This window comes from Sylvia atricapilla, chromosome 5 (assembly GCF_009819655.1).
Source record: "Sylvia atricapilla isolate bSylAtr1 chromosome 5, bSylAtr1.pri, whole genome shotgun sequence".
NCBI classification, from domain to species: Eukaryota; Metazoa; Chordata; class Aves; order Passeriformes; family Sylviidae; genus Sylvia; species Sylvia atricapilla.
In genome coordinates this window covers 32,782,222-32,808,773 of record NC_089144.1, presented here as the reverse complement: position 1 = coordinate 32,808,773, position 26,552 = coordinate 32,782,222, and the positions used below count along the sequence as shown (strand labels likewise).

Below are 26,552 nucleotides of genomic sequence, written 5' to 3'. Positions count from 1 at the left end.
CCGGCATAAATGTACTGCTGCAGCAGCCCCTGGCACAGGCGAGCCGCCAGAGCTGGTGATGCGCTTCAGTAGGCTCCCATTAAAATGATCTGCCTCGGTTCCTTAAAGCAGCTACGGGGGAAAATAGTTCGCAGGGTTGGGTAGAGCTACCATAACCCACACCTGGATGGGGAGGCTGTGGCGGCCGGAATGATCAGAGCGTTCATTCAACACTTGTGTGAGTGTCCAGGAGCACTTCAAAGGCTGAACTTTGAAGAACTGCGCCGTGCCCCTGTTTGCAGCACTCCAGCAGCTCAACCTGCCGCTGCCGGCCTTACTCGCTCACAGGCAAGCAAAGTTATCCAGAAGATGTGCACTACACCTACTGGTGCCTGACCAGTAACAAAACAGCAAATTCCACTGAGGAATACTACCCTACCACATTTTTTTGGTGACAAATGAAAAAATAAGGCTGTTTAGGGCACAGAAAAATAGAAGGTCATGAAACCTTGCCAATGGCAGAACCAGTCACAAGAGCTCCTACCAGTTAACCTATTCCTATAAACCCTCTTCCAAGTATTGCTGTTCCCAGGACAATCTGTTCAGGCATTTGCCTGTCTTTACCATTAGAAAGGTTTCTCCAAAGTTGTACGCTGTGTTTGTTTCAACTACAGTTTGTATTAATAATCTATATCCCTTTCACCACAGACACAGTTAATGCTGATCTTCTGGAACAGACTGGAGATTACGAAGGACTTTTACTTCCCCCTTCTTCCAACAGTTCCTTCTTTCAGCCAACAGCTCCCCTTTTTCCCCAGTTCTGCTCAGGACCATCCAGAACTGTTCTACAATCACCACTTCTACAGTGATTGACGACATTAGAACTGATTGAGTTCTACCAGTGGACAATTTCATACTGAGCAGAAACTAGGAATTTTACCACCCTTAAAAGAGCTAACATTTACTACATTTAAAAGAGCTAATTCAGACCACATGTCAAATAAGTAGTTTAAAAAAATTAGAAGAATTAGTGGCTCCACCATATTGCCTATGCTAGTGATTCGGTTGTGCAGGGCACATTTTCTGAACAGCTGGATAATGCAAACTGAGCTGCAATTTGAAACTTCATGTTTCAGGCTCTCTGTTGTGCTTACAAGGAAACAAACCTCATAAGGAAATCCTGAAATTAAGAGAAAATTAAATTATGAAAAGGCAGAAGTACACACTGTACAATAAGTGGTTGATGATGTATTTATGCCATTAAGCTGTTCACTCATGCATTTTCACAACTCATATGAAAACAGGTTTGTTTGAGTAACAGATAATTAATATATTCAGCTAAACCCCCCAAACCAGTAAACCAGCTTCAGGAAGAAGAACCATATATTACTTTCTATTACTTATTTTGGCAAATCAATAGCAAGATTGATAGCATCAGGACACTTAGTTTGAGCAAAAAGTTGATGGTACCGTACACTATGCTTTGACTTGAAAAGTATTTGCTTCATAATAACATAATCAGAAGATTATGAACTGATTATTTCAAGTTCCTTAGCTACTGCTTTGTTAAAATTGCTTTAGAAAAAGAAATTTTAACATGAATAAGATTACTGATGTACTCGGCAAGACTAAAGAGAGCAATGTTTAAAATGAACATAAAATTTAACAAAAAAATTTCAAACATGTAAAAGAATGCACATATTTCAACATACAGACTACATTTTTACTACAATTAACTTTCTTTTTCAGACTGCTTCAGTATAAGGAAGTTGAAAGTTATATATTCCACCTAGCATTTGATTTCTTTCAAGATTAAGAACTTTTCAACAATGAAGTGTTATAATGTTGGAAACAAAATACAGTATATGCACAGATAGAGAGCCCAATTCTTTTAACATTTATTCATGTGTTTTACTGATACTCAGACTGTGGATGTGGATGAACAAATGTACAAGCAGGCATTACAACATTCCAGTTAGACATAATTCCAGTATTTTAAAACTGTTAAGAATGCCAAGGAAAGATGTGTGACAAACTATTGCACTCCTTTTGCATAGCTAGATTTTTCGGGTGACAAAGACAGAAGTTGCTCACATAAGTGGAAAAATGTTTAAATTCCCTTTTTTGATTCTCACCAAGAACACTGGAATGCAGGTCTTGGGCATCAAGGCAAGCAAATTTCCTTTCCTTTTAAAATGAAAACTCATTTATAAATTTCTTAAGTTTCTCTCCAAATATTTTCTAAAAAAGAAATGAAAATGCTTTGTGTTCTGACCTGAACAGATAAGCAGGGAATAAGCATCACAAAACTACCAGATGCTATCACTGGTTGATGTTGTTTTGTTTACACCTAAATGTTCCACCAGTAATTAAGGAAAATTCCAAATATAGTTGGTCCAGCTCTTACAGGTGCAATGCAGCAATGAGAAGTGCTATTGGACACCACTGAACATCCATGGCCAGGTTTCCACAAGGAAGGAACAAGTTTTGCATGCTCTGAAACAAGTATATACATCTGTAGTATCCAAACAAAGGGATGTTTCCAGAATTTTTGTTTTCCTCTTCTCTTTCTCCTAGGTATTTTGGAGCAGAGTGTTTAACTCTGCATCTCAATCATGTAATACTGAAAGTAGTAACTATTGATGCTGGAAAATAAATATACAGTCATACTAAATTTTCCATCAAAGTTTGGTACCTCAGTTGTAAGGCAGCAGTGGGGGTGGTCCCTTTTCAAGATCTAGACTGGTACCTTATTTTCCACTATTCAGTTACTACTGAGGCATGATACTGTCCAGTCTACCGACTGCCCACAGATTCTTCTCATACCAAATTTCTAACCTTTAAAAAAAAACTATACCTGCAAATACTATTAAGAAGAAGCTGTTTGAAGTACCCACTGTTGTGGTGAGCAACAATATTTCAAAAAATGAATTTTTGCATTCATTCTGACAAGCTGGAGTGCAAAACTTCCATATACTAAGCAGTCAAACGATTACAGACAACATGGCACCAAATACTTAGAGAACTTAAAAAAATAATGTGAATTTTCTTTCTCAAGTAGAAGTGAACTAACAGTTTGGATGTGAAGGAAAGAGAAATGCATTTCTTTCTGTCCTATTTGCACTCTTAGTCCCTATTCACACTCATTTAAAAACATCTCATTTAAAACATTCATCATCCCATGATGATCAAAGTCATTCAGCTAGACTCCTACACAATAGTGGTTGCTGAAGGAAATCCAAAATACCCTTTATACAAGGATGTTTTGGAGTACTTGCAATCAAGACTTGCAAGTCCCCTTGCAATGAAGACTTAATGTCCCCTTGCAATGAAGACTTAATTGCATTCTGAAAAAAAAGGGCAATATCCAAAGTAGACAAATGTCAATTTCATCAACAATACTTTTCCCTTTAGGACTCCTCAGAGATCCTCCAAGGGGCTCAATTCCCTGCCAGAAGTTATTCTATCCTAAAAGTGACCAAGAAAAGATATATATTTCTTTTGTATTTACATATTATACATATTTACAGTTTCTTTAATATTACAGTTGTTGAAGGAAAAAAAAATCCTGGATACAGATGTATTATCTGCTTTTAACTGTCCCAACAGTATTTTTTCCCTTTGAAAAAATTTACAAGTCCTCTTCAGGTTCTTTGGAAGCTAGATACAGTCCACGTTCCGCAGGCCACCATCCATAGTCAAAGCACCAAATCTAAACCAAAAAATACAGTGTATTTTTAGGTGGTTAACTACATAATAGAATCAATCTTTAATTTATTTATGAGGTCTTCCTTTCCCTTGCCACATGCCAACAGAGACATTTATACCTAACTTTTGTATCTGCAAAGAAGATGGAAGAGTGGAAGCTTTGCTGCAAGTATGGGACTGGGAGTGGGGAACAAAACAAAACTAATTCAGCTTGAAGCTGAACTCCACTCCAACAGCAATTTACCCTGGAACTTTCAGGAGATATTTATTTTTATATATTTTCTCATCTTCATAGGAAAAAAATCAAAATCAGTCTGTATGTGATAATGACAATACCCTCTCAGGATTTTAAGAAACACGTTTGCCTCTTCATTTAATCAATCTGAAAACTGCAAAATCATTAATTCAGATTGGTGTAATTCTGCACTTGTCAAAAATAACATCTAAAAGGGAAGAATTAAAAGACACCACTGCATTGCTGCAACAGTACTTTGTTTAAATTCAGAAGTGATCTGTCTGTGCAACTGGAATTTTTATTAGCTAAATCAAAGTAACATGAAACAAAAATGCCCCAAAAATGGTTTTGTCAGAATGATTTTACAGTAATATTCCAAGGTTTTGAATAATTATTTTTTTGTTATACCTCATTTGAACAGCTCAAAATATATTTACATATATTTATATTAGTTCAAGACATTATAGAATTGTTTCCTGAGTTTAAATTCTGGATCTATAAAATGTACCAAATTAAACCTGCCCCTAGTTTCAGCCCCAAAAGGGAAAACAAATGCTTGCCTTTCCAAAATGTGATTGTTTTCAGCCAGCTCTTTAACAACACCTTCCATCTCTTCCTTTAGTTTCTTCATCCTGTAGTAAACAAAAGAAAGATTAGAGGTTTTTACTGGGATAGTTACCTGCTCTGGTCGCTCACCACCACATTTCAGCAACTTGCCATTACATACAAAATAAGGGACAGGTAAGTTGTTTATTTACAAAGAAACAGATGATACATTACTGCTGTCCCCCACTCACCTCCAAATCTGTGCCACCACTATAGCAATGTAAAATTCCTCATCTTAAGACAGCAATCACTAAGTCAATTATTATTTTTTTCATCTTCCCTGTATAGCAAGCAGACAATATTACATCAATCCCATTACAAAATTCTCACCCAAGAGTCATTTCTACTAATGTGTTTGAGCTTGGATAGACTGCATTCATTGTATGTTTCATCCCACTGGAAGCTGCAAACATTTTCTGTGGCAGGGCATCTTGTAACTGTAACAGATAAAAAGGAAATTTAAGTTACAGTAAAAATTGTCATGTGTATCTTGATGTCCACCTTAAAATCCTTTTCTAAATTCTCCATTGCTGTGACACCGCATAAATTCATTACAGTACTAAGGTGGCTGATACCCTCCAAGACGACACCATCACAACAAGTTTTGTACTGACATGACCTGTAATTCCCTGGTTGGTTAATCTTCTTATTTAATACTTTCATAATAAACTCTGGAAAGGAAGAATTATCTATTTGTTATGTCTGTAGATATCCTAGGGCAACAGGAGCCTAATCAATGGATTGGTGGTGCTAATAAAACACAAGTAACAAGTCAAATACTGCTGTCCACCATTCCTAAACTGATCTTACAATTAGCAAGGGCTTTTTGTTCATTTATCTTTCCTTTCTAAAAAATAATAATTTTACTACATGAAAATGCTCTTGTTCTCTCAATCTTGAGGTAATTCTAATAAGTTTGCACCCTGAACATTCACTGTCCAAACCATTAGTTTAACATCCTTAAGTATGTATCCCATAATCCTGACTATGGAAGTAGCATTTTTATACTTAATAAGAGAATTAGAATAATCCTCTAGGTCCTCTGAAAATATTATGCTAACAGTTGCACAGAGTATTTGTCAATTAACCCACACCCATTTGAACTAATTTTTTTGAGGGGCAATGCTAACATTACCAAGACCCCCAAATCCACAACCCCCAAAACATTCAAACCCACAAACCCTGCAAAAATCCCCACCCAAATAAAAAAAAACAACCACCCCAAACCAAACTAACCCCACCAAATTCCAAAATCGTCACAATTCACAAAATCACATTATTCAATTATTCAAGAACACCATTCTGTACTTCACACTGACACATCAATGAAGCTATGTATACCACACACTGCACTCACAAAGGCCTGTATTTTAATACAACTGCATTAATGTAAGTCTCACTACTAACAACACTACTGACATGAAAATATGCCAAAGTCTTTTAACTATGCAAATGTTTCACATGATTTTGAAGCATTCTACCTCATTTATATAATCCTGGTATTTGGACACCTCTTCTTCAATATCAAAACACTGGTTGGTGAGAGCCAGTAATTGCTTCCTTGTGTGAAGCATTTTCCTAAAAGAAAAAGAGTTTTCTTTTAAGAGCTGCTTATATAGAAGCGGTGCAATGAACATTACCAAATATTAAAGAAATCAATAGCTTGCCTTGTCCAGTCCTCAGCTTTGTCCAAAAACGTATCATACTTGCTGACACATTCATCTTTGAAAAGAGCTATGGCTTTTGTAGCATGCAAATACAGCTTCTGCCTGCAACACAGAAACAACCAGAACAGTGTCACACTGTTTTCAAAACTCCATTCCTCTACCCTTCTGAAATTTGGAGAAAGGCTTGTAGACTTATAATCTGTGCAGACACCTTTATGTCTCAAAAATATTCCCTAGCAGGAAGGAAAAATTATTTGAAGTGCTTAGTTTGTATTTGTATTATATTTATATATGAATAAATGGTCAAATGTCTTCTTTGAGTCAGCTTAAGGATTCTAAATGGATAGGACAAAAGTCCTAATTATTTCATATTTGCTTACTGCAGATACTTGGAACTTCCAGCATAGATGAATAATCTTTTGCACTGAGTAACATACATTCAAGAAAAAGGAGACTTCTGTCCACCTAATTTTATGACAAGAGGAAAAAGAAACAAGCAGAAAAGGAAAAGAAAGGAAAACAACCCCAATTCTTGTTAGTGTGGCAGACAGTAGTTCCACTGCAATTGCCTCATGCCTTCCAGTGTAAGGGATACTGGAACACTACAGACCAAGACCTACTTCTGGTATTTCATTAAGTCTTGCATAATACATATTGATTAATTAAATTGTAGCTAGAGTGTAGCTGGACTGTCATCAGGAATGCATACCTACCATTCAACCAGAAAAATAAAATTCAAATTGAGTGCTGCTCCCTTATCTGCCTAGAGGTAAATATTACAAAGGCCAGCCTCTGCTGATAATAGCAAACAGTCCTTTACAAAAGCCATTGCCATTTCCCTGTGGGGTGAACCAAGCATAAAAATTATGGACTTAAGATCTCAAACCTGTACAGTCCAAGGGAGATATTTGTGGTAGAAAATATACCAGTATTTAAACCATGAAAAGGAAGCATACTTATTTCAAGTTTATCATATAGTAATGCAAGCAAGGACATGGTTTTAGTAGTAGAAAATCCTCTCCATCTACTTGGCAGTTATCCAGTTTAGCTTTCACTACAGCAAAATCAAGTGGCAAGGTTGTGCCCTCTGCATGACAGCTTTCTATCTGTAACTGTCGGTGAAGCTACACTCGTCATAATGGTGCCTAAATTCATGCAGCATTTAGCAAGGTCTAGGAAACCATGTAACTGAGCATCCACTAGGAGAATAATTTATTAACTTAAACATAATCATCTAGCATCCTTTGAGATAGAATCTTATACTGGGTTGGGTTGGAAGGCACCATAAAAACCATCTAGTTTCAACCACCTCGTTGCAGACAACTGCCAGGAATGGGGCAGCTGCAACTTCTCTGGGCAACCTGTTTCAGCGTCTCATCATCTTCCAAGAGAAGAACTTCTTCAACGTATCCAACCTAAATTTCCCCTCTTCCAGTTTGAAGCCATTACTCCTTGTACTATCACTGCAGCTCCTGATGAAGAACCACTCTGGCTTCCTTGTAAGCCCCTCATTCAGCCACTGGATGCCTGCTAGGAGGACTCCATGCAACCTTCTCTTCTCCAGCAAAAATATCCTTCCCTGCTTCTGACCACCTGTACAGAAAGGTGTAGGTTTCCCATTTGATTGTGTCCTACCTCCCAGTCTCAGAGCATGTCTCAGATACTTCAAGGCAAATTAAATGGCATTAGCCATCTGCATATGAGGAACTGAATAAATCCTGAGACAAATACAGCAGTATAGAATCAGTGGAGACTATGGGAATTTAGAGATCCAAGTTACACACAGATGCTTAATGTGGACGCTTAATTGTCCCTCACCTTGCATGAGGCACAATTTTAAACAAGCATGGAGAATGGCATTAAAATTAATTTTGTGTGTTACATTTCCCATAAGATTCAGCTAGTCCATATTTTACTCATCTGTAGAAAATGATCTCCACCTTAGCTACAAAGTCATTTTGATCTTACTCAAGGTTTTTTTCTCCCTGAAAAAAAACAGGGTAGAAGTGAACTTCCTATAAAACAGTTATGCCCAGATAACAAACAGGTATTTTGCATTTAGAAAGCCTATCAGTGAAAAAACTCTACAGCCAGAAAGCACCTCATTATCATACACTAGTACCCCTATGTATTTAAGATATTTAGAAGAATTTTTTTTACAACGCTAAAGAGCTTTTTTTTTTTACAGTCCTAAAGAGGTTACAATTTACAATAGAATTAACAGAATAGGTTATTGGCAAAAGCACCGGGAGCAATCATGGTAATTCTCAAAGAAAACTTACTTGTCAAACTTGTGTATTTGCTCTTCATTATAAGGAAGCCCTAGGATCAGAGCAAATAACAAACATTAACAATCTAACTCTGTTAGTTGCATTAATGCAAAACTCTACTAAGTTTACCCATTTCCTACACAGTTTCCTTTTTTTTATACAGGTCAAAGTGGTCATAAACTTTTTTTGTCCTCTTCAGTCTTGCAATTCAAATTTATGCTATTAACAGTGGTGTTTCAGTCATACAGGCTTTAGCATGGGATCTCACTAAGGGCCAACAGACATATGCACTGTGGCTAACTCTCCATACCTACCACTAATACCCTAGTCAAACTAAGACTGACCTGTCCTTTGCATTATTTTTTATGTTAAAAGTGAATCAAATAAATTACTTACTTCGTTCTGCTTTGTCTTTTTTGAACTGATAGTAGATGTCTGTGATGGAAGACAACAGTGCCTGCAGCCTTTCTGGACTAGAGTGACAAAAAGAAAATGAGGCGTTTTATACATAAACTCAACTACCTAATAATGAACTTTATGAACTACAACTCAATGCAGAATTCAATGCATATTAGAACAGTAAGTTCAGTTACTCACTTTCTGTCGTCTGGATGCATGCCCTCCTGATTTGCCCAAGTGTCAGCCAGTAAACCACCAGGAGAAAGTTTGGTTTTGATATCTTGCAGACTAGTTTCTATGGTGCCCTGAGAGCTGGAGAGCTACATAAGAGCAAGAAGGTTGAATCTTATCACTAGGTAAAGTGAAAAATTACTTGATTATTACTTGAGCACATTAATACTACAAACCCGTTTTGTTTCACTGATCTCCATTAAAAAAATACATCCAATTATCTGCCTAGGCTTTGCTAGAAGCAGATAAAGCAAAGTATTATTAAAGAAAGAATCATACTTGAGGCCGGCATTTCTGTTAGTCAAAATTTATTTATTTTCAACAATAACTTCCAACCTTTCATAAATCCCCTATTTACTTCTACTCTTATTTTGGTTTATTAAGAATTCACATAGTAACTATCCACATAATTCATACCTTCCTTTCTCTATACAACCTTCAAAATAAAAATGCACTAATCATCTTTTGCTTTTAGAATGGAGAACGTTATATCTGCTCCCAGTGTATTAAGTTATTTTCAATTTTTCCTTAAATGTCTGGAAACATGATGCACATTTCAAAGCAGATCACTCTGAAGTGTATTTGCAAATGTAACATTTTAGAAAGCCAACAAGGTAGTCAAAATTCCTTAAGGAAAAAATGGAAAAGAAAAAATAGCAAAGCAAAAAAATATATTTCAAGGTTACAATTCTTGAATATTTTAGAAAATAGGAATGTATTTTCAGGAACTTATTTTCACTGCACTGAGCCGGTATAAAAAGACCTGCTCTGTTTCCAGGAAGATATTTACATTAGTATAGACATTTCAACAACTGGCAATCTAGAAACTACATTGAAAATTCAGAGTTGTTATTCACAGAAGCCTGTGTTATCGTGTATTTGGCTTTTTCTGTAGAAACACCATTTTCAGAATGACAGGGTAACTTTGCCAGACACTTACACGCAGGAGTTTTGTGTGTATCTCTGAAATTTCATCCACTTCTGATGCTTCCAAGTTGATTTGCATCAAATTCTCATATCTGTCCAGCAAGAAAAAAGCAGTTAAAAAAAAAAAAAAAAAAAAGCAGTGATGACACTCAAATTATTTCTTGACTCCAGACCATAACAGTAACTGCCACTTCTTGTATATAAAATACAGTCTTTATAAAGCAACAACCATGAAACTGACAAATTTAAGTCGCCATTGACCATGGAGACATTTTAGATTTTAAAAAACATTCCTTGATTTTTTCCTACATTGGAACTGTTAAAATAAAGTTTGAAACTTCCATTCCTGAATTCTCTATTCTAGTCTTATTACTTGTACTTGACAGGCAGTGGAAGACTATTTCCTTTCATCAAGTAATTTTTAAAATCTTATCAAACTAAAGGTATTTAAAGTAGTCATTACTACTAATCAAACTAACACTTCAACGTACCAAAAAGCTTTTCTGAGAAAACTTACTGGATTAAATGTTTAAAGGCTGGGACAGTAGGACCATCTGTTCATATTGATACTTCCCATATGACCATAGCTCAAGTGCCAAATAAATTATTCAGGACAATATTTCTTCTGTTGAGTCTCATATACATTTTAGCTTTAAAAAGACCATCGCAAACAGCTCAATTGCTTTAAAAAAACCCAATATGCTTTGCTCAAGTTCGATGCTTTATTTACCTTTTCAAATAAAGACTCTGCATTGTCATGCTTTGAAGCACAGCCTTGAAAAGGAAGGACAAACAAGAGCACATGTCCTTCAGAAGACTTTTATGGAGTTAGCAAAGTCAAACAAACCAGAAATCCTGCCCCTTTATAAGAGGCCAAAAGACCATATGCAAACAGACAGAAAATTTCCATTTGCACGAGAACGACTCCAATTAGCAAATTAATGTAATTTTTTTTCAAAATGGTGCTGAGATACTCTTGCACACACCAGAGTAACAAACCAGAATTGACAGTGGTTTCTTCTGAGCGGCTTTCTTCTGGCAGAATGCAGGAAGAAACTATCTGAACCTAACACAGACCAAACATGACTTAGTCCTGCCAACTAGTGCAAATGGGCTTGAAGAGGAGTTTGGGTTCCTGACGATTTGTATCTAAGGCTGCAGAGGTATAGTGTTCTGTTGCAAGTTACCAACTTCACTATTTCACTGTTGTGGTTTTGCAGTGGTTTTGAAGCTAATACAAACAGACACACATGGGTTTTAAGGTAGGTTTGGCACACACAGCAAACCTATCAAACTCTTGGGTATCCACAATTACTGCATACAAGGTGTTCAATTTGCAGAGGCATAGCACCTCCAACAGGTTTAAGTCTACTTCTTAAGCCTACCCTTCAAACCCAGTGGTTCTACATGTGTGTGTTAATCATCTTGTGGGTATCTGCATTTTCAGAGCAGCTTGGTGAGAAGTTAGAAGAGAATACCATGACTAAGACAGAATTTGGGAAAGACTCCCAGTAGCTGAACAGGAAAACTACCACCCATAGGAGAATGGCAAGAAGAGGTGCTATTTAAGGCTCCTATCACACTGCATAAGAATAACACCTTTCTTGGAAGGGAGCAAGGGAGACTGGGCATGGTTGTTTGGAGGTTTTTTTGCAGCTGCTCTGTGTTATATTTCAACATTATAATTCCTTCCACACAGAAAATGCCACAGTCATAAAACTGTGTAAGGGGCAGTATTTGAAGTCATATGCAACCAAACACAGTGGCAAAAGCACTAATGAAAGCAAAGCTACTTGATTCTTTGTCCAAGCTTTACTATAGCTTCTAGAGTCACTAAGAGCAAGTGAGCTGCTTGACATATATGACTGAATCTGCTTAAGTCAGTGCCATCAGAAAATCCATGCTGACTCAAATTCAATTTTTATATGCAAATACACTGCAAATTATCATAACAAAAAATCCTGTTGTCACTAAAAATGATAATGAAAAGTCAATGTGTACGGCATAGTGCTTCTACTCACATTTTCTCAGCTTTCTCAATGTTTCTGCTGCAGAAATCCAGCCTGATGACAATCTCTGCCTTTTTATGAACCATTTCATTGTAATCATCCTTGATTATTTCACTAAAAAAGTGAAGCATTAATTTATAGCAAAAGTATTCAACTGCCATCATACCAGCAATCAGTAATACACTAATATACCTGCAGCAATAATTGCCAGGAGGAATTGTTTTCAGTTAGAGATCCATTAACATAATCCTCATATAAAAATATATTGTGCAAGCTGTTCAATTGCATCTTACCAAGGGTTACCAGAGGTTAGACTTAAATTATACACAGAAGAAAGTAAATTTAAAAACACCTTAACTTTCAATATTTTTTTAAGAAATTGTTTACTTAATGACAGGAAAAAGGGAGAAATTCAGCCTATCCTTACTCAACGATAAACAAAAACTCCCAAGACATCAAGAGATTACAGAATTATGTATTGATAATCAAGGCATATCTCAATTAAAAAAAAAAAAAAAGCATAATGAAATGCAATCAATTGCTTACATTAGCCATCGAATTCCTTTTCGCATCAGCTCCTGGTAAAGTAGCAAAGAACTGGCAACTCTACAGGCGTAACATACAATACCTGTCACTGCCTGGAGGAAAAGAACCCAGCATAAGTACTGATCTGGCATTCTCTTAAAAATTGCTTCAAGACACTACATGACAACAAAGCAACACAGCTTAATAAAAGAAAGCAACATGAGGATGGTAGTTTAAAATATGTAACATGGCTTAAGCTTTTGTCAGGCAACAACCAAACACCCATTATGAAGACAGGGCTAAACATGGGGTTTCCAGTTATGCTGAAGCACCTGTCAGAGATGAAAACAAATCTCACAAACAAAAATGACACAACTTACTGTTTCTGCCAAAGTTGTAAGTACATTTCTTTAATATTTTAGGAATCAAGCACATACATTAAAAAGGAACTTGTGAAAACCAGCCCCTTTTTTAATTCTAAGGCTAGAAACCCTCTTCATCTAACCAATTCCACTTACAAGACTGCTGTATTATTTACAATTGAGAACAAAGTTTCAGATATTATAATTCACAATAGTTTAAATAATTAGCTCAACTGATGGTTTCCTGTTTATTATTTTTCAAGATTACTGGTATTTTAAGGAGCATACATTTTCAGGACTACCATGTCTGAATGAAAAGCTCCTCAGCAGTCAGTATTTCACATGTGTAAGTGGTTGTCACAATGTCAAGCACGGCTGCATGTACATTCAGTAGTTTTAGAAAAGCAACCAAAAGAATCCTTTACTTGTTTCCCACAGATTCTGAAAGTTTTTAAGAGGCAAGAGAAATTCCACCCTTCTGCAGAGTCCTAGAGATTCCTCTCTATTGAGCAAGAGTTATTTTTCTAATGTTAGATTTTACACCATTAGAAGTTATGAAGCTTCTAACTAATTTCATGACTACACAGTGTCAGGCTCCTTTCCCCCCCAGCACTGAATTATACAGTAACAGAGCCCTTTGAATTTAGAAGATTGGACTTCAGGTTGAGTTTAAAAAAAACAAAAAACAAAACCAAAACAAACAAACAAAAAAAACCAAACCCACCATATTTTGTATACAAAGTATAGCTTTAATATACTTTTAGATCCTTTGTTAATAAATATATTTCTATCAGAATCCTCATTAGCATACTAAAATAGTTTTATTAACATTAATAATTTGAAAATTAAGGAGCTTTCATTTCAGTATCATTACCCAAGACAGGTATAAAAACTAAAATGGTAATTACTCACTTTAGCCATACTGGCATCCCCATCCAAATCGTAACGTTGATGTACTTTAGGAAGTAAAACTGAAACGTAAAACAAGTATCTGTATTTTATTATTTTCGAGAAGAGACTTCAAAACTTCAGACTGTTTTCCCTCTAGACCCTGTATACTGCTTTTATGCCTTTTAATATCATGTGGTTCTCAAGTACACTTTTAAAATCAGCCTTTGTCTTAATTGTTTTAAGTAACTTGGTATCTTCAGTAAATTGCCCTTTCTTTTCCAGACCCACTTCTGAACATGCTGCACAGCAAAGAATTCCATGCAGGTCTCCATTTGCAATCTCTCTCCATTGAGAGAGCCAACTGTTTCTCTCTGTTCTTCAGCCCTATGTTTGCCCATACAGGAGACCACTCCCTTTTTATCACATGGCTGCTTATTTTCACTGAGGCTCTTAAGGGTAGCACTTCACCAAAGAGCTTTTCTAAACCTCAGGTAGCCCCTATCACCTGAATCCCCTTTGTTCTCACGATCACTGGCTCCTTCAGGAAGCTCTGTGACACAATACAAAGGCCCTGCTGATCCTTCCACAAACAACTCGCCTACCCACACTCTTCAGTACCTCTGTGTGAGTGCCAGCTGGCCAGAGCAGTCAGTATTTAGGACACACTGACAAAAGCAACACTGACCTCTCAACTGCAGCCATGTACCCCAGCTCATAATTTATAAAAAAAGGGCTCTGGCATAGGCCCCTCTAAAAGCCTCTCAATGACAAATGGAAACTCCAAACCTTAATTTCTTTTTTCTTTTACCCTGTTATGGTATTATCTTATCTTCTGAGCAAATGTACATTGTAAAGAGCTCCTCTGTTAACTGAAAGGCTAACCACACTCATGGCAAATTAAAAAAATAAGTAAAACTTGACTTTCCACTTAGTGAATAATGGAACCAAAGAACCTTATTTTTCTTTGAGTTACTTTCTATAATGTTTCTTTCTACTTGTTTAAAGTGCCATGCTTCAAAAAAGTTTGTAACTCCCTAAGCACCACTACATCTTAGCACACAAATGTTCAGGTTCAAGGGACTTGGAACATCACAAGCACCTACTGTTCCTGTAAAAATACTCCAGATACTCAGCAGTTTTGAAAAATATTGGACTGCATACTTAGAAATTCAGATATAAACAAAAGAAAATTTCCAACACTATTTTTAAGATATAACAGACATAAAACAATTACATTTTGTAACCAAAAAATATTTACAAAAGATAGCTGTGAGAAAAGGGAAATTACTTTAGTATACCTTCTTCATAGATTAATCCAACAATGTTCACAGCCTCCCTGCTTACTACAAAGATAGGATTCTCCTCAGTTGTTCTGGGGAAGTGCTGTGCCAACCTGCCAGGCTCTAGTATTAAACGCCGACCTTCATATATCAGTTCTTGATTTTGAGATGGTATTTTTGTTTGTTTGTAGACCAATTCATGAAATATAGCAGCTCTATAATACAAACAGCATAATCAGTAGCAGTTAGACTCACTACAATAGTTCAACAATTCAGATTTATTTATTATTTAAATAAAATTTGCTTTTAGTTCTGATTCATTAGGAACTGGGTTTACACATAAAGTACTTGACTTTTAGGTAAAAAAGAAGTAGCATGCTGCCTAAGACTACAGGTTGCTGTGTTACAAAAATAAATGCTATTTCCTGCAAAATATCAAACTTCCTTTCTACCACTGATTATCTGCCAAAGCATGTCTGTCTAAACAAAATTGCTCTGGTCTGAAAGTCAGTAAAAACAGGCAACACCAGATGAGGGGAAGGAAGCTTACTTAAGTTTTCTAAGGCATACCCTTTTCTTCAAAGGAGATGGATAGTCTCTCCAAAAGAAAAGTCTGGTGTTTTACGCGTCAAAAAATTAAATTCAGCCTGTAAGCTGACAGATAGCCAGATTATTTCTTAAAACAGCAGTGATAAGGGAGATCAAAGACAGTTTGGAATTTTATTTACAGTATTCAATAGATACAAGGATAAGAACTTATAATACCAACATATCTCTCCCTTCAAGAAAATCCCACCACAAAAACCTACTACCACAACAGCAACCAAAAAACCAAACCAAACTAACAAAACCTCCCACAAAGAAGAAAAACCATCACTACACTAATAGGAAGGACCAGTTTGCCTCCTGTGTGGCAATAGCACACTATTGCTTCTTAATACTACAGGTAGTTTATAAATAATCATACATGTCAATAATAAAAAATAGAATCAAGATTTCTCTGCAAAAACAGTATTTGGGCTCCCTCAAAATAAAAGTGACAGAATAGAAAAGAAAAATTGAAGTGGACAGAACTGTATTTACACATTTGATGAAATAACAGTATGTATCCATGTATTAGAAATTAACATGTGCTCTGTATGATCTATAATACAGCAGAGAAAATGCATTTATGTTTGTACATCTTACAGCTTTTAACATCAGCACTTCATGGTCATAAAGTGAACCCCATATAAATCAAGATCCTAAACTGTACTAATTAGCACTTCAGAATTCCAGCGAGTTTTACATCAGAGACAATGTATGCATTTTGTATGCTTGAGGACAAAATGAGCAAGAGACCAGTACAGTCTCTAGAGAACTACTTTGTAAATAAGGAATGGATACAAATGTGTGATGAGTTTGCCTCTGTTGTGAAAACAGACATGTTGTTAACACATCAAGGATTAAGTCTGTGTTAACACATCAAGGATTAAGTCTGTGATCTGTCACTAAAAAAGACTAAGTTTAAGATCAGTTGATTTGACCTTCAATGACTTTATTTTTATTTTTGGTCAACATGTTTCTATATGTACTATGACTATGCAGGAGAATTGTGCCCTTTCACTTCCTCAGCTAAACTGCCGAGAAAAGGTGGCTGAACTTGTAACACTGGTGACCTGAGGTCACAGTGCTGTTAGCCTGAACAAGAGCTAAGTAATGAAAATAGAGAGAGAGAACACTTACGTATTATAGCTGTGAATATAAACTTTGTGCAAGGTCATCTGCTGTAATGAAAAGATGTGGATTATTATTCGGTGCAGTACGTCATTCGTCTCTGCAAAAAACTGGTCAAATCCCCAGCATTTTTCCTGGTCTGCTTCAAGAATATTCGCAAGGACAGGTGTGAGCAGTACTTGCAGACCCCTAGAGGACACCAGGAAGAGATGAGACAACTTGATTCTACTTGGAATGTTTGACCTTTACCTTACAATCAACTGCAATAATTCATTTGACTTGTCTTGCATATACACATCTATTATCCCTTAAAGAGTATTGCAGTGCCTTTTTTTGGTACACTGAGCAACAAAATGTTCAATAGCAATGTCCATTATTTTTGCATTAATACATGTACTTTAAGTCTTTCATTTTTAGGCTTAACTATCAAGGATTTTTTTGGTATTGGAGAAATTTTACTCACTCTGCAAAAATTCCATAAAATTTATGAAGTCTATATTGTAGAGCTGAGGCCACTTTCTACCACCCTAGTAGCATTTTACCCAGTTCACCCCACACACCACAGTGTATGACTTTGAAGGAAGCTACTCCCATTTAGGATTTGCTGGTGGTGATGCTTGTGTGAGCACACTATGTTGCTTTCAATCAAAAGCAGCTGGGTTAGTAAAGACTCATTATTTAAACTGTCAACACTAAGAATTCTTCCTGATTGAGATGGGGTTAAATAAGTACTCTGCACACACAGCTTGAATGCTGCAAAGAAAACCTGTGCTACCCATTGCCTTACAGTTGCTACTGTTCTAGGAGAAAGGTTAGCTTAAATTTTTTGCATTTCACCTTGAGTATCTGAATGGTAAGGAACTCTGTGGATCCCACTAGTGCATTACCATGAACAACTTCTCCAAAATTTTAACATTATGTACACATTAAGCCTGAATCCAGCAGTAGAACTGGTAACATTCTGAAGCAAGCTGCAGTGGCTTGCAAACACACTGCTCATCTCATTAGAGGTCAGTGGATGCTGTGCCCAAACTCACTGTACTAAACGTTACAACACTAAATACTTTTGAATGCTACTTAAAAGTATTTCTGTGAACAGATGCTTAATGAGAAAGAATCTACTTCCTTTATCATTTCAAGCAGTCAATTGTACAGAATAAGCAGAGGCAAATGAACAGTATCATGAAAAACACCTACAAATTGCAAGCTCTGCACATTCTAAACTAATGAATTTATATAAACCAAACTTTGAACTCCACATGACTTAAGGATGTACGTATTTGGCTTTCAGAAAGTTTGCTTCTACAGTCTTTTCATAGAACAATTAATTTCCTCCTTTACCATGAAAGATTAGTAACTTTAAAGTATGGAAGAAGTGTCAGGAAGAAAAATGGGTAAATGGGTTATGGGAAGTGTTTTCAAAGTCATACCAAAATTATATCTCCCATGGCTCCTCCTACTGAATATTATGGACATATGAAGCAAAAATATGATGATAAAATTGAAATTATATGAGTGTGTTGAAATGTGATGTGACCTTTTTCCTAGCAAAAAATGAACCTCTGAATTGTCTTTGCTTATCATTTCCTTCCTACTTCTAATCTTTGTCACTGAAGTCACATTCTTGCAAGAAATGAGGGCCATCAAAGTTATTGATTCTTCATTCCTGAGGGTGGAAAAATGCAGTAATAGTATTTCTTCTCAAATCACATCAGATGTGCTCATTTGTAAATTAGCGATCATAGAACTATTTGGATAGATGGGAAGAAAAAGATCACTTGATAACCAAATACCAGACTGTCCTGATGTACAGAAGAGTTTAAAAAAACTGTGTCAGATTTCTGCTCCAATGACACAATCCCAGAAGATAACTGGAAAAGCCCAATCAAGTGGCACTGAGACATTCTGTGAACATTTATAAGTTCAAACTTACTTTGAAAGGCTACAAGAAATAGGCATCTCCCAACTCCACTCAATGGGTCCGTTTTCTGCTTTCTGTATTCCAGAAATAGCACCAGAAGGCTTTCCAGTGATTATTTTATACCTGCAATGCATTACAAAATAATGAAAACTTCAACTACTTGCTCATACATACATAGGTCTAGTAACTAATCCTCAAAGGGGCAGCAAAAATGCAGATTTAAATGACAGGTTGGCCTAAACTTGTAGATGATGCAATAATTAGGAAGCTTCACTTACAAGCTGACAGAGCAGTGCTAACTAAAAGAGTAAAGAACAAAAAGCTATGCTGGACAAGCAACTTTGTCTACCTCAGCCTTGGAGAAAAGCTCAGGAGATATTTCCAGCATACTGAAGGAAACCAAAGGTTTTCACAAGAGTTAATCAATCAAAGTCAATTTAGTTCAATATACACATTAACATGTTAACTTCAAGCATGTTCCACAGCAACAGACAACATTTAGCCACCACAAAGTGGCTTGGGCATGGAGAAGGAACATCCAGAAATCTGGACACAATTTGGCATTGTTTAACTTTGTACTGCACAGGCAAGTATTTCTCAAATTTTTCACGACACAAATGAGGATCAACAGATTTTTTGCAACAGAGTATTTCAGTTATGCTTTCTCTTCTAGAGGACAAAATGCATACAAAACATCTCTTGAGCAGCTACAACGAGAATTCCTATGGGAAAAAATTTCAAGATGGACAATTTCTTCAACTAAGAAAACTGGAGTCAGTTCTACATAGAGTACCAGAACAGAGGTGTTATTGATGTGTTGTTAGAGGTCCCAAGTACCACTTTGCTTTATTCTTAAAATGCAACACACAGAAAAACAAAATAGAACCAGACTAGGATGAAACAGGTATCAAATACATCATAGATATATCTTCTATTTTCCATTCAAGAACCACTCCTGTTATTTTCAGCTGCAGTCCACAACTATACTACTCAAATTGGTAGTGCACCCATTTCAAGACTGCTGGGTAAGACTGTAATTTAAAGGACAACAAAAATTTGCAGCACTGAAACCCCATTTCAGAATATCATATTTTTGCCTGAGTATCCAAGTTATATAAGTGGCATACTGAAAAGAAAGATGGGTGCCATTCTGAAAGAAAGATGAGTGGAAAAACATCAGTATTTTGGGGGAGCTCAATTCAGGTCTTTCTCAATTTAAATGCTTAATTCAGATCCTAAGATGCCACACAGTAAATTCCTTGTTGAAGCTGAATGTTTCTACTGATTTTTGGCTGGGATAGAGTTAAGTTCCTTCACAGTAGTGTATGGTACCGTATTTTGGATTTGTGACCAAAACAGTGTTAATAACACAGCCACGTTTACCATTTCTGAGCAGCGCTTACACAGCATCTATGTAACCCATGGCCACTTCTACTTTTCTACTGCCCCACCAGCAAGTAGGCTGGGGACAGGAAAGAAGTTGGGAGGGGACAGAAGAAGACAGCTGACACAAGGGATATTCCATACCATACCATTGTGCTCAGGAAGAGAAGCTAAGGAGGAGGTGGGGAAGAATGCCAGAGTGGCATTTCATCAGGGACTGACTGCACATCAGCTGGCTGCTCGTGAGCAACTGGAGATTTTTCTGCATTACTTGTTTCTGTTTCCCTTTGGGTTTAAGAGGCAAGGGCTGCTGTTTGTTGTGAGGGCTTTTTCCTTATTAAACTGTCTTTAACTCAACCTACCAGTTTTTGCACTTTCACCCTTACAAGTCTCTTCCTCATCCTACTACAGAAGAATGAGTGAAGAGCTGTGTGATGTTCAGCTGCCTACTAAGGGTATACCACAACAAAAGAGTATTTTTCCTAAAATATTTTCACTGTTTTAAAGTTTACTATATGTGTGTAGGATTCCTTGGTTAAAAAGCATTTCAAGGGCTGATTTAATTTACCAACAGATAAAATTTTCCTTCTAAATTACCTACATCACTTCCTTGTTTCTACGAGGTCCTTCAAAAGGTCGGAAAGGCAAACTCCCTGTTGCAGCATGGTAAAAGGTGACCCCTATGCTCCACAGATCAACTGTTGCTCCATACTTTTTCTGATGCTCTTTTCTCAAAACTGCTCGCTCATACATATCAGGATGCTAAAGAGGAAAAAAAATTAGTTAGAATTGCTTCAGGAAGCCTTATGAAGAAAAAACCCCAACCTATATTTTCATAGCAAAACAGTTTTTCAGTCTAGACTTTCAGTTCTTCAAAAAAGCAAATCTTGCTTGTATCATAGAAGTCGCTTAAGCTATTCTGAAAAGCATCACTATATTCCTAGCTATAACTTTTTTTAAAGGTTTTTTTAAAAAGTTCGCAAAAAATATTTTAAAATTCAGCTGAAGGGTAACTACTAGTATAAAAGACCACTAAAAAAGAGAAGAATTTCAGTATTCCTCCAGATGATTTTGAAACAACAGAAATCAAATTGAAAAAAGATCCATAGCAGACCAGAGTGTCAGTTACGACACACACATAGGAAGGAAGAAAACACATGGCAGGAAGAAAGTCATGCTGAGGTGCTTGTCTAGATACTTCTCTACCTGCCTCTCTTTGGTTAGCAAAGAGACTAAACACGAATCTTAACTACACCAAATATCATCCAAGTAGCTCTAACACAAACTAAAACACATCCACAGAGATAAAGGCAAATATATTAATAACCATCCTTGTGTGAAAGCTCCCCCTTTCACACAAGGCAACAGTTGAAGCTGGACCTGGAAATTATTTCCAGGCTGATGTATTTGCATCAGCAGAAGATGGCATGACCCAAGGTGAAAAAGTCCAGTACAAAGTTATAGAAACAATTGTAACACAAAGGTTGAAATACTAATTCCCAACAACCTGACCTTCACCTATTCAACTATAATCATGAAGGGCCTCAGGCTTGAAACATTTCTTCAACAGAAAATTAAATCATATGAGCTTACTAAATATTCTTCTGTGCCATAGAGAGAAACAAATTGTTCATCATCTTCAAGTTCTCTTGCTGCACCAAAATCTGTAAGTTTGTAAACAGACTGCCCATCTTCCCCAATAACACGCATTATATTGCCTGGCTTGATGTCACGGTGCACTATCCCATTCTCACGGAGATGATTCATTCCAGCCACTTCAATTGAAAAAAATAAATACAGAGTTCATAGACACATTGTGACACAGACTGTGCAAACACTGAATTGTAACTGATACTAGGAAGACATGCTTATGTTCTCATTGGGAAATGGGAATGAGAAGGGACACTCAATTAACAGAAAGACATGACCACACATTGCTTTTTTTTTCTTTCCAAACAGCTAAATTACAGCATTTCTTGCTCTCAGTAACATCTTTCCCATAAAGTAATTTTTATAGCAGGTAAATTAGGAGGAAATTTTTGTGGCAGGTAAACACAGGTAAACCATATTATTTTTCTAACTAAAAAATTATGTCAATACTTTACACAGAAATGGCTTCTTAATGCAGCTACCTATACCAACATAGACATAAATATGTGATTCCATATGACTATATTAATTTATTCAATTAGTTGACAGTCATTTAAATTTGTCTCTTGCTGTTTCAAGATAAGCAAAAGAAGTATGAGTTTGTTTCAGTCAACAAATTAAACCAAAGAGCAAAGTCTACATACCCACATCTCTCAAAACGATTAAGAACTCAGACTCTGGCAAACCAAAGGCATTAGACGGCTCCTCTAGAACTGTGTACAAACTCCCACATGGACAAAATTCCATAACTAGTACTTTGTGTCTAGTAGTTGTCTGAAAATAAATCAAAAAGAGATTAAGAATCTGACTATTGTGACACCACTGTCAGAAATTACCTATAATCACAAGATCTTACTTTCAAAAAATAAAAGAAAATTTAAATCCATAGCTATATCATAAATTCCATTCTGGTGATCTTCAAAAGAAGTGCAGGTGATTGTTTCATGTATTCCAGCTTGGAGAGGGGAAAATAACTTAGAAAGCCTTAAGTTCTAGGCACTAGCAGGTTGACAGCAGTATTGACAGGTGGGTGGACAAGCGAGAAACTACACACTGTAAGCGCTGAGAACACCAACTATCCTTCTTTACTCTTTACTCATCTCATCATCTGGGTCATTTCAACTGATCAGTCTCAGTTTCAATTCAGCTGCTCCAATTTATACTGTTATACCACTTTATAATAGTATCCTATGTCATAATTTTAGTTCGTTGCAAAGGAAAAACAAAAAATTGTCAGGATTACCGAAACATCTTCAACTATAAACAGTTCCATTATTCAATTATTAAATATTAATACATGTAGATTACCTTAAAAATTCTAATTCAAGATAAAACTTAGGACAGTGGCTTCTTGAGATGAAGAATGATAACCTGAGCCTACACACTGAAGGTGTTTCACCTTCTGACAGCAAGTATATTCTTTCAACAGCAACAACAAGAAAGAAAACCAAAATATGGTGGCGGTTGGATGAGAGTATTTGTATTATCATATATGTTACCATTCTTCAAAAGTGTAACTATACACTCTATAGTTATGGAGAAAACGAAAATCCAGTGACTGCAGTTACTTCCATGCATCTCAGATCACAACAGCAACAACAATTCATTACCTCTTCTTCAATGGCAAACAATTTGACGATGTTCTTATGATTTAGTTTCTTCAATACTTCAAACTCTCGCATCTGAACATCCACAGGACGAAGGAAACTTATACTGTTAAACACTTTGACAGCATATAAATCCCCAGTTTTCTGTTGAAAACAAACAAACTAGTCATCAAGTAGAAGCAAAAGATTGTAAATGTACACAGAGACATTATCCAAGCACTTTGAGATTTTCTACGGTACATGTGATTATAACCAGACTAGAAATATTTCAAAACTTCACTTAGTGCTAAGGTGGAAATTAAGATTCTGCTAAAAAATAAAATTGCATTAGTTCAATATAGAAGCAAATGGACTAGCAGAATGGAAACTCATTAGGTCACAAAACCTAAGTGTTTTTTTTAAAAAGAGCAGTTAGTGTAAGAAATGCTACATATTTAAGAATTACTCAAACTTAGCTGAAAAATATTTTTTCAGCAAGAGTTACTTGCACTACTCAATGAGAGACATGCACATACTTGGCTTGCTTAAGTTAAAAGACAATTTCCAGCAGCTGAATGCTGTTCTTTCTTTGCTGTTCTGTTTATACTGATAAAGCAGTATTTTGTTTTTTCAAAGGCAGTTTCGAGCACTACGATTTTATGTCATGTAAAATCCTGAAGCAGTTCAAACCCACATAATAAGCGTCAGGAGCACTATCAGGAGCTTAATCAGACTTGAGTTCTCCACTGGGAGTAAGCCCCAACATGCTCAGGCAACAACAGCTTCATCTGGATGTGCAACTCTCCAGTCCCTCTCAGGGCAGGGCATCTTCCGTGCCCACTCTAGGAATAAGCTTGCCCTAGCAGTTTGTGCAACAGATTATTTTTAAGGACAAAGCCTTCCTGTGCTTATACAAGGTGTGCTTTGCAGCACACTCACATGAACTACTGGTGTCCAGGTAAAAGCTCTCTCCCGTGGACAATGTGCTACAGGTCACAGGCTGAGACTAGTGAGGGTGATGACAGGTGCCATCATGGTTTACAGGAGAATCATTCTGCCCTGAAATTCACTTACCCAGAGAAGCACATTAACTGCTAAATTATTGCTTAAGGCTGTTTCACATTTAAATGTGGAACAGAAACACTGTATCTTATAAATCACTTTGTACTGATTTCACACAAACTATCCTTACTGTAAGGGAACTTTCACAACTACATTTACCTTCTCTTTGTGAGACATACTGTGAAATTCACAGGAATAGAATGACCTGCACAAGTAAGGTCATCTTAGCCCCTCACTCAGATCTCAACATGCACATCAGTGTATCATTTACATGGCAAAAAAATTACTATTTTGCACTGATTACTCAAAAGCATGTCACCAAGAAGACATTTAAAAAGCATTGACTTACAGACAACAACTAACAACAGCTTCATCCACTACAATAAGAATATTTTACGTATGAAAATCATAACAATCACTGAAACAGGTTTTAAAAGAACAGATAAAAAACAATGAAAAGACAGTTTAACAAAGATATAAATAACAGGACCGTAATCAAAACTGGTAGGTCATTTGTTTCTGTTCAAATCCTTGAATAAGGTTTATTTTTTCCATAAAACTGAAGAAAAAGAAATGAAGAATTACTAACAGTTAATATTTTATAAGGAAAAAATAATACAACATTAAAAAAAAATCCTTAAAAACCTAACTACAGAATTCTAATTCAATGGACAAATACTAAAAACTAAAAACTAAGCATGAATAATTACACAGACACATTTACTTTAGGTCTAAATCTTGAACTTCTTTTGTTGATTTCATGAAGCTACTTGCACACAAAATTCCTCACAAACCTTCTGTCGCCCCCGGAAAACATTTGCAGTTGCTCCCTGTCCTAGAATGTCAGACAACAGCCAGAGGTAATTTGAAGTGCTCTGCATCTTTGCTCTTTGATCAGACGTTTTCTTTTTTGCCTTAAAAACAGAAGGTTAAATAAACTGAATTACAATTTAGTAAAATATACGAAAAGGACTTATTTAAATTAGAAAGAAATATAAATGTCCAAACCCCAACTGCAACTCCAAAGATATGGAGAATTAAGAACAACCAAGTAGAGGAATAAGCGGTGAAACATGGAAACAAAAATAACCCAAACAATCAAAACTAATGCCATTGATACAACACCTCCCTGCATTTAAGGTCTGTATGCCCCAAACTCTGTTTGAAAAGTCGGCTGGAAAGGTGAAAATCGTATACTCTCTTTAATGTTGTATATGGTTGAAATTATCAAGTAACAAAATATATAGAAAAACACATGCACAGGGTCTTCTAAAGGTAAGCAAGACCTATAATTGAATTCCATTACTCTGTACATATGCCAAAGAAGAAACATTAGAGATGATGGCAGATATGTATATGGATATTTTACATCACTTCTATTTGGTATGTCACATCTACAGAGACGGCCTGGCTTCCCCACCCTTCCTGAAATATGAACTGTCAAATACCCACATCTTCACAGTTTTGAAAGAAAGAGGAAAAAAAGTTTGATTAAATTAAAATTATCAACATAAAACAAGACATTTAAACTTTTCTTGTTTGCCAAAACAGCAGGAGCTGCAGGTGAATACCCTTAACTTTTTGGTTTAATTAACACACTGATTTTGCCATTAAACCTAGGAAAAGGCTCTAAAATCAAAGACAGAGCTTCCAAAACCTAAAGAATCTCAAGAGCAAAATGGCAGCTCCTACAGCAAAGGTCTTTGCTCAGCTTGGCAAGGCACACTGCATGTTACTTGCACGTGGTACTTGCCAGGAAACTGCTGACTGATACACAGAGAAAAAAGCCTTTCCTGTAACTCTTGAAGAAGAGGCGTGACAGAATTTCCTGTATCTGTGAGCAGAAGGTGGCTGGCACTTTGTAAGAGCTCCCCGGTGCACGGGTGACACAGGAGGCTCACAGTGTGCACCGCAGGAGAGCGGAGAAAGCCGCAGGGCAGTGTCCCGCCCTGGCCCGGCAGACAGCTGGAGCACACGCCCGGGCACTGCTGCTGATCCCACCGTGCTCCGCTGCAGACACACACACACAGACATTGTCACCGCTCCGAGCACACTTCTCTATCTACAGTGACTGCACATTACACACTTTCCTTTGGCTGTTCACTCGTGTGAGACGTGAAGCTTCTTGCAAAGCTGTCCCAAAAC

General features: G+C 36.6%; 1 protein-coding gene across 4 annotated transcripts; it reads right to left on the bottom strand.

The window, feature by feature from the left end:
* Nucleotides 1–1,207: 1,207 nt before the first annotated feature.
* On the bottom strand, nucleotides 1,208–26,535 carry TBK1 (TANK binding kinase 1). 4 transcript variants are annotated; one of them, XM_066319112.1, is made up of 21 exons: nucleotides 26,492–26,513; nucleotides 25,202–25,321; nucleotides 23,370–23,510; nucleotides 22,404–22,533; nucleotides 21,703–21,884; nucleotides 20,711–20,871; nucleotides 18,739–18,849; nucleotides 16,815–16,994; nucleotides 15,108–15,304; nucleotides 13,831–13,889; nucleotides 12,578–12,669; nucleotides 12,044–12,145; nucleotides 10,036–10,114; nucleotides 9,063–9,184; nucleotides 8,862–8,938; nucleotides 8,478–8,517; nucleotides 6,196–6,297; nucleotides 6,010–6,106; nucleotides 4,859–4,965; nucleotides 4,483–4,554; nucleotides 1,208–3,691 (listed from the first exon to the last, which is right to left on the bottom strand). In XM_066319112.1, the coding sequence occupies exons 2-21, from the start codon at nucleotides 25,286–25,288 to the stop codon at nucleotides 3,640–3,642; spliced, it is 2,190 nt and encodes a 729-aa protein (XP_066175209.1). In that variant the 5' UTR covers nucleotides 25,289–25,321; nucleotides 26,492–26,513; the 3' UTR covers nucleotides 1,208–3,639. The 4 variants fall into 4 exon arrangements, 3 of the variants coding, with proteins under 3 accessions (XP_066175209.1, XP_066175210.1, XP_066175211.1); XM_066319113.1 differs by lacking the exon at nucleotides 26,492–26,513 and adding an exon at nucleotides 26,409–26,440; XM_066319114.1 differs by lacking the exon at nucleotides 18,739–18,849.
* Nucleotides 26,536–26,552: the final 17 nt, after the last annotated feature.

Excerpts from the sequence above, each read along its gene's own strand:
- TBK1 (XM_066319112.1), bottom strand. The coding sequence starts at position 25,288 with ATGCAGAGCACTTCAAATTACCTCTGGCTGTTGTCTGACATTCTAGGA. Across the intron at positions 18,850-20,710 it reads CGTAGAAACAAGGAAGTGAT|GTATAAAATAATCACTGGAA; the intron begins GTAGGTAATTTA and ends AATGCATTGCAG. Across the intron at positions 12,146-12,577 it reads AAAGGAATTCGATGGCTAAT|TGAAATAATCAAGGATGATT; the intron begins GTAAGCAATTGA and ends TCACTTTTTTAG.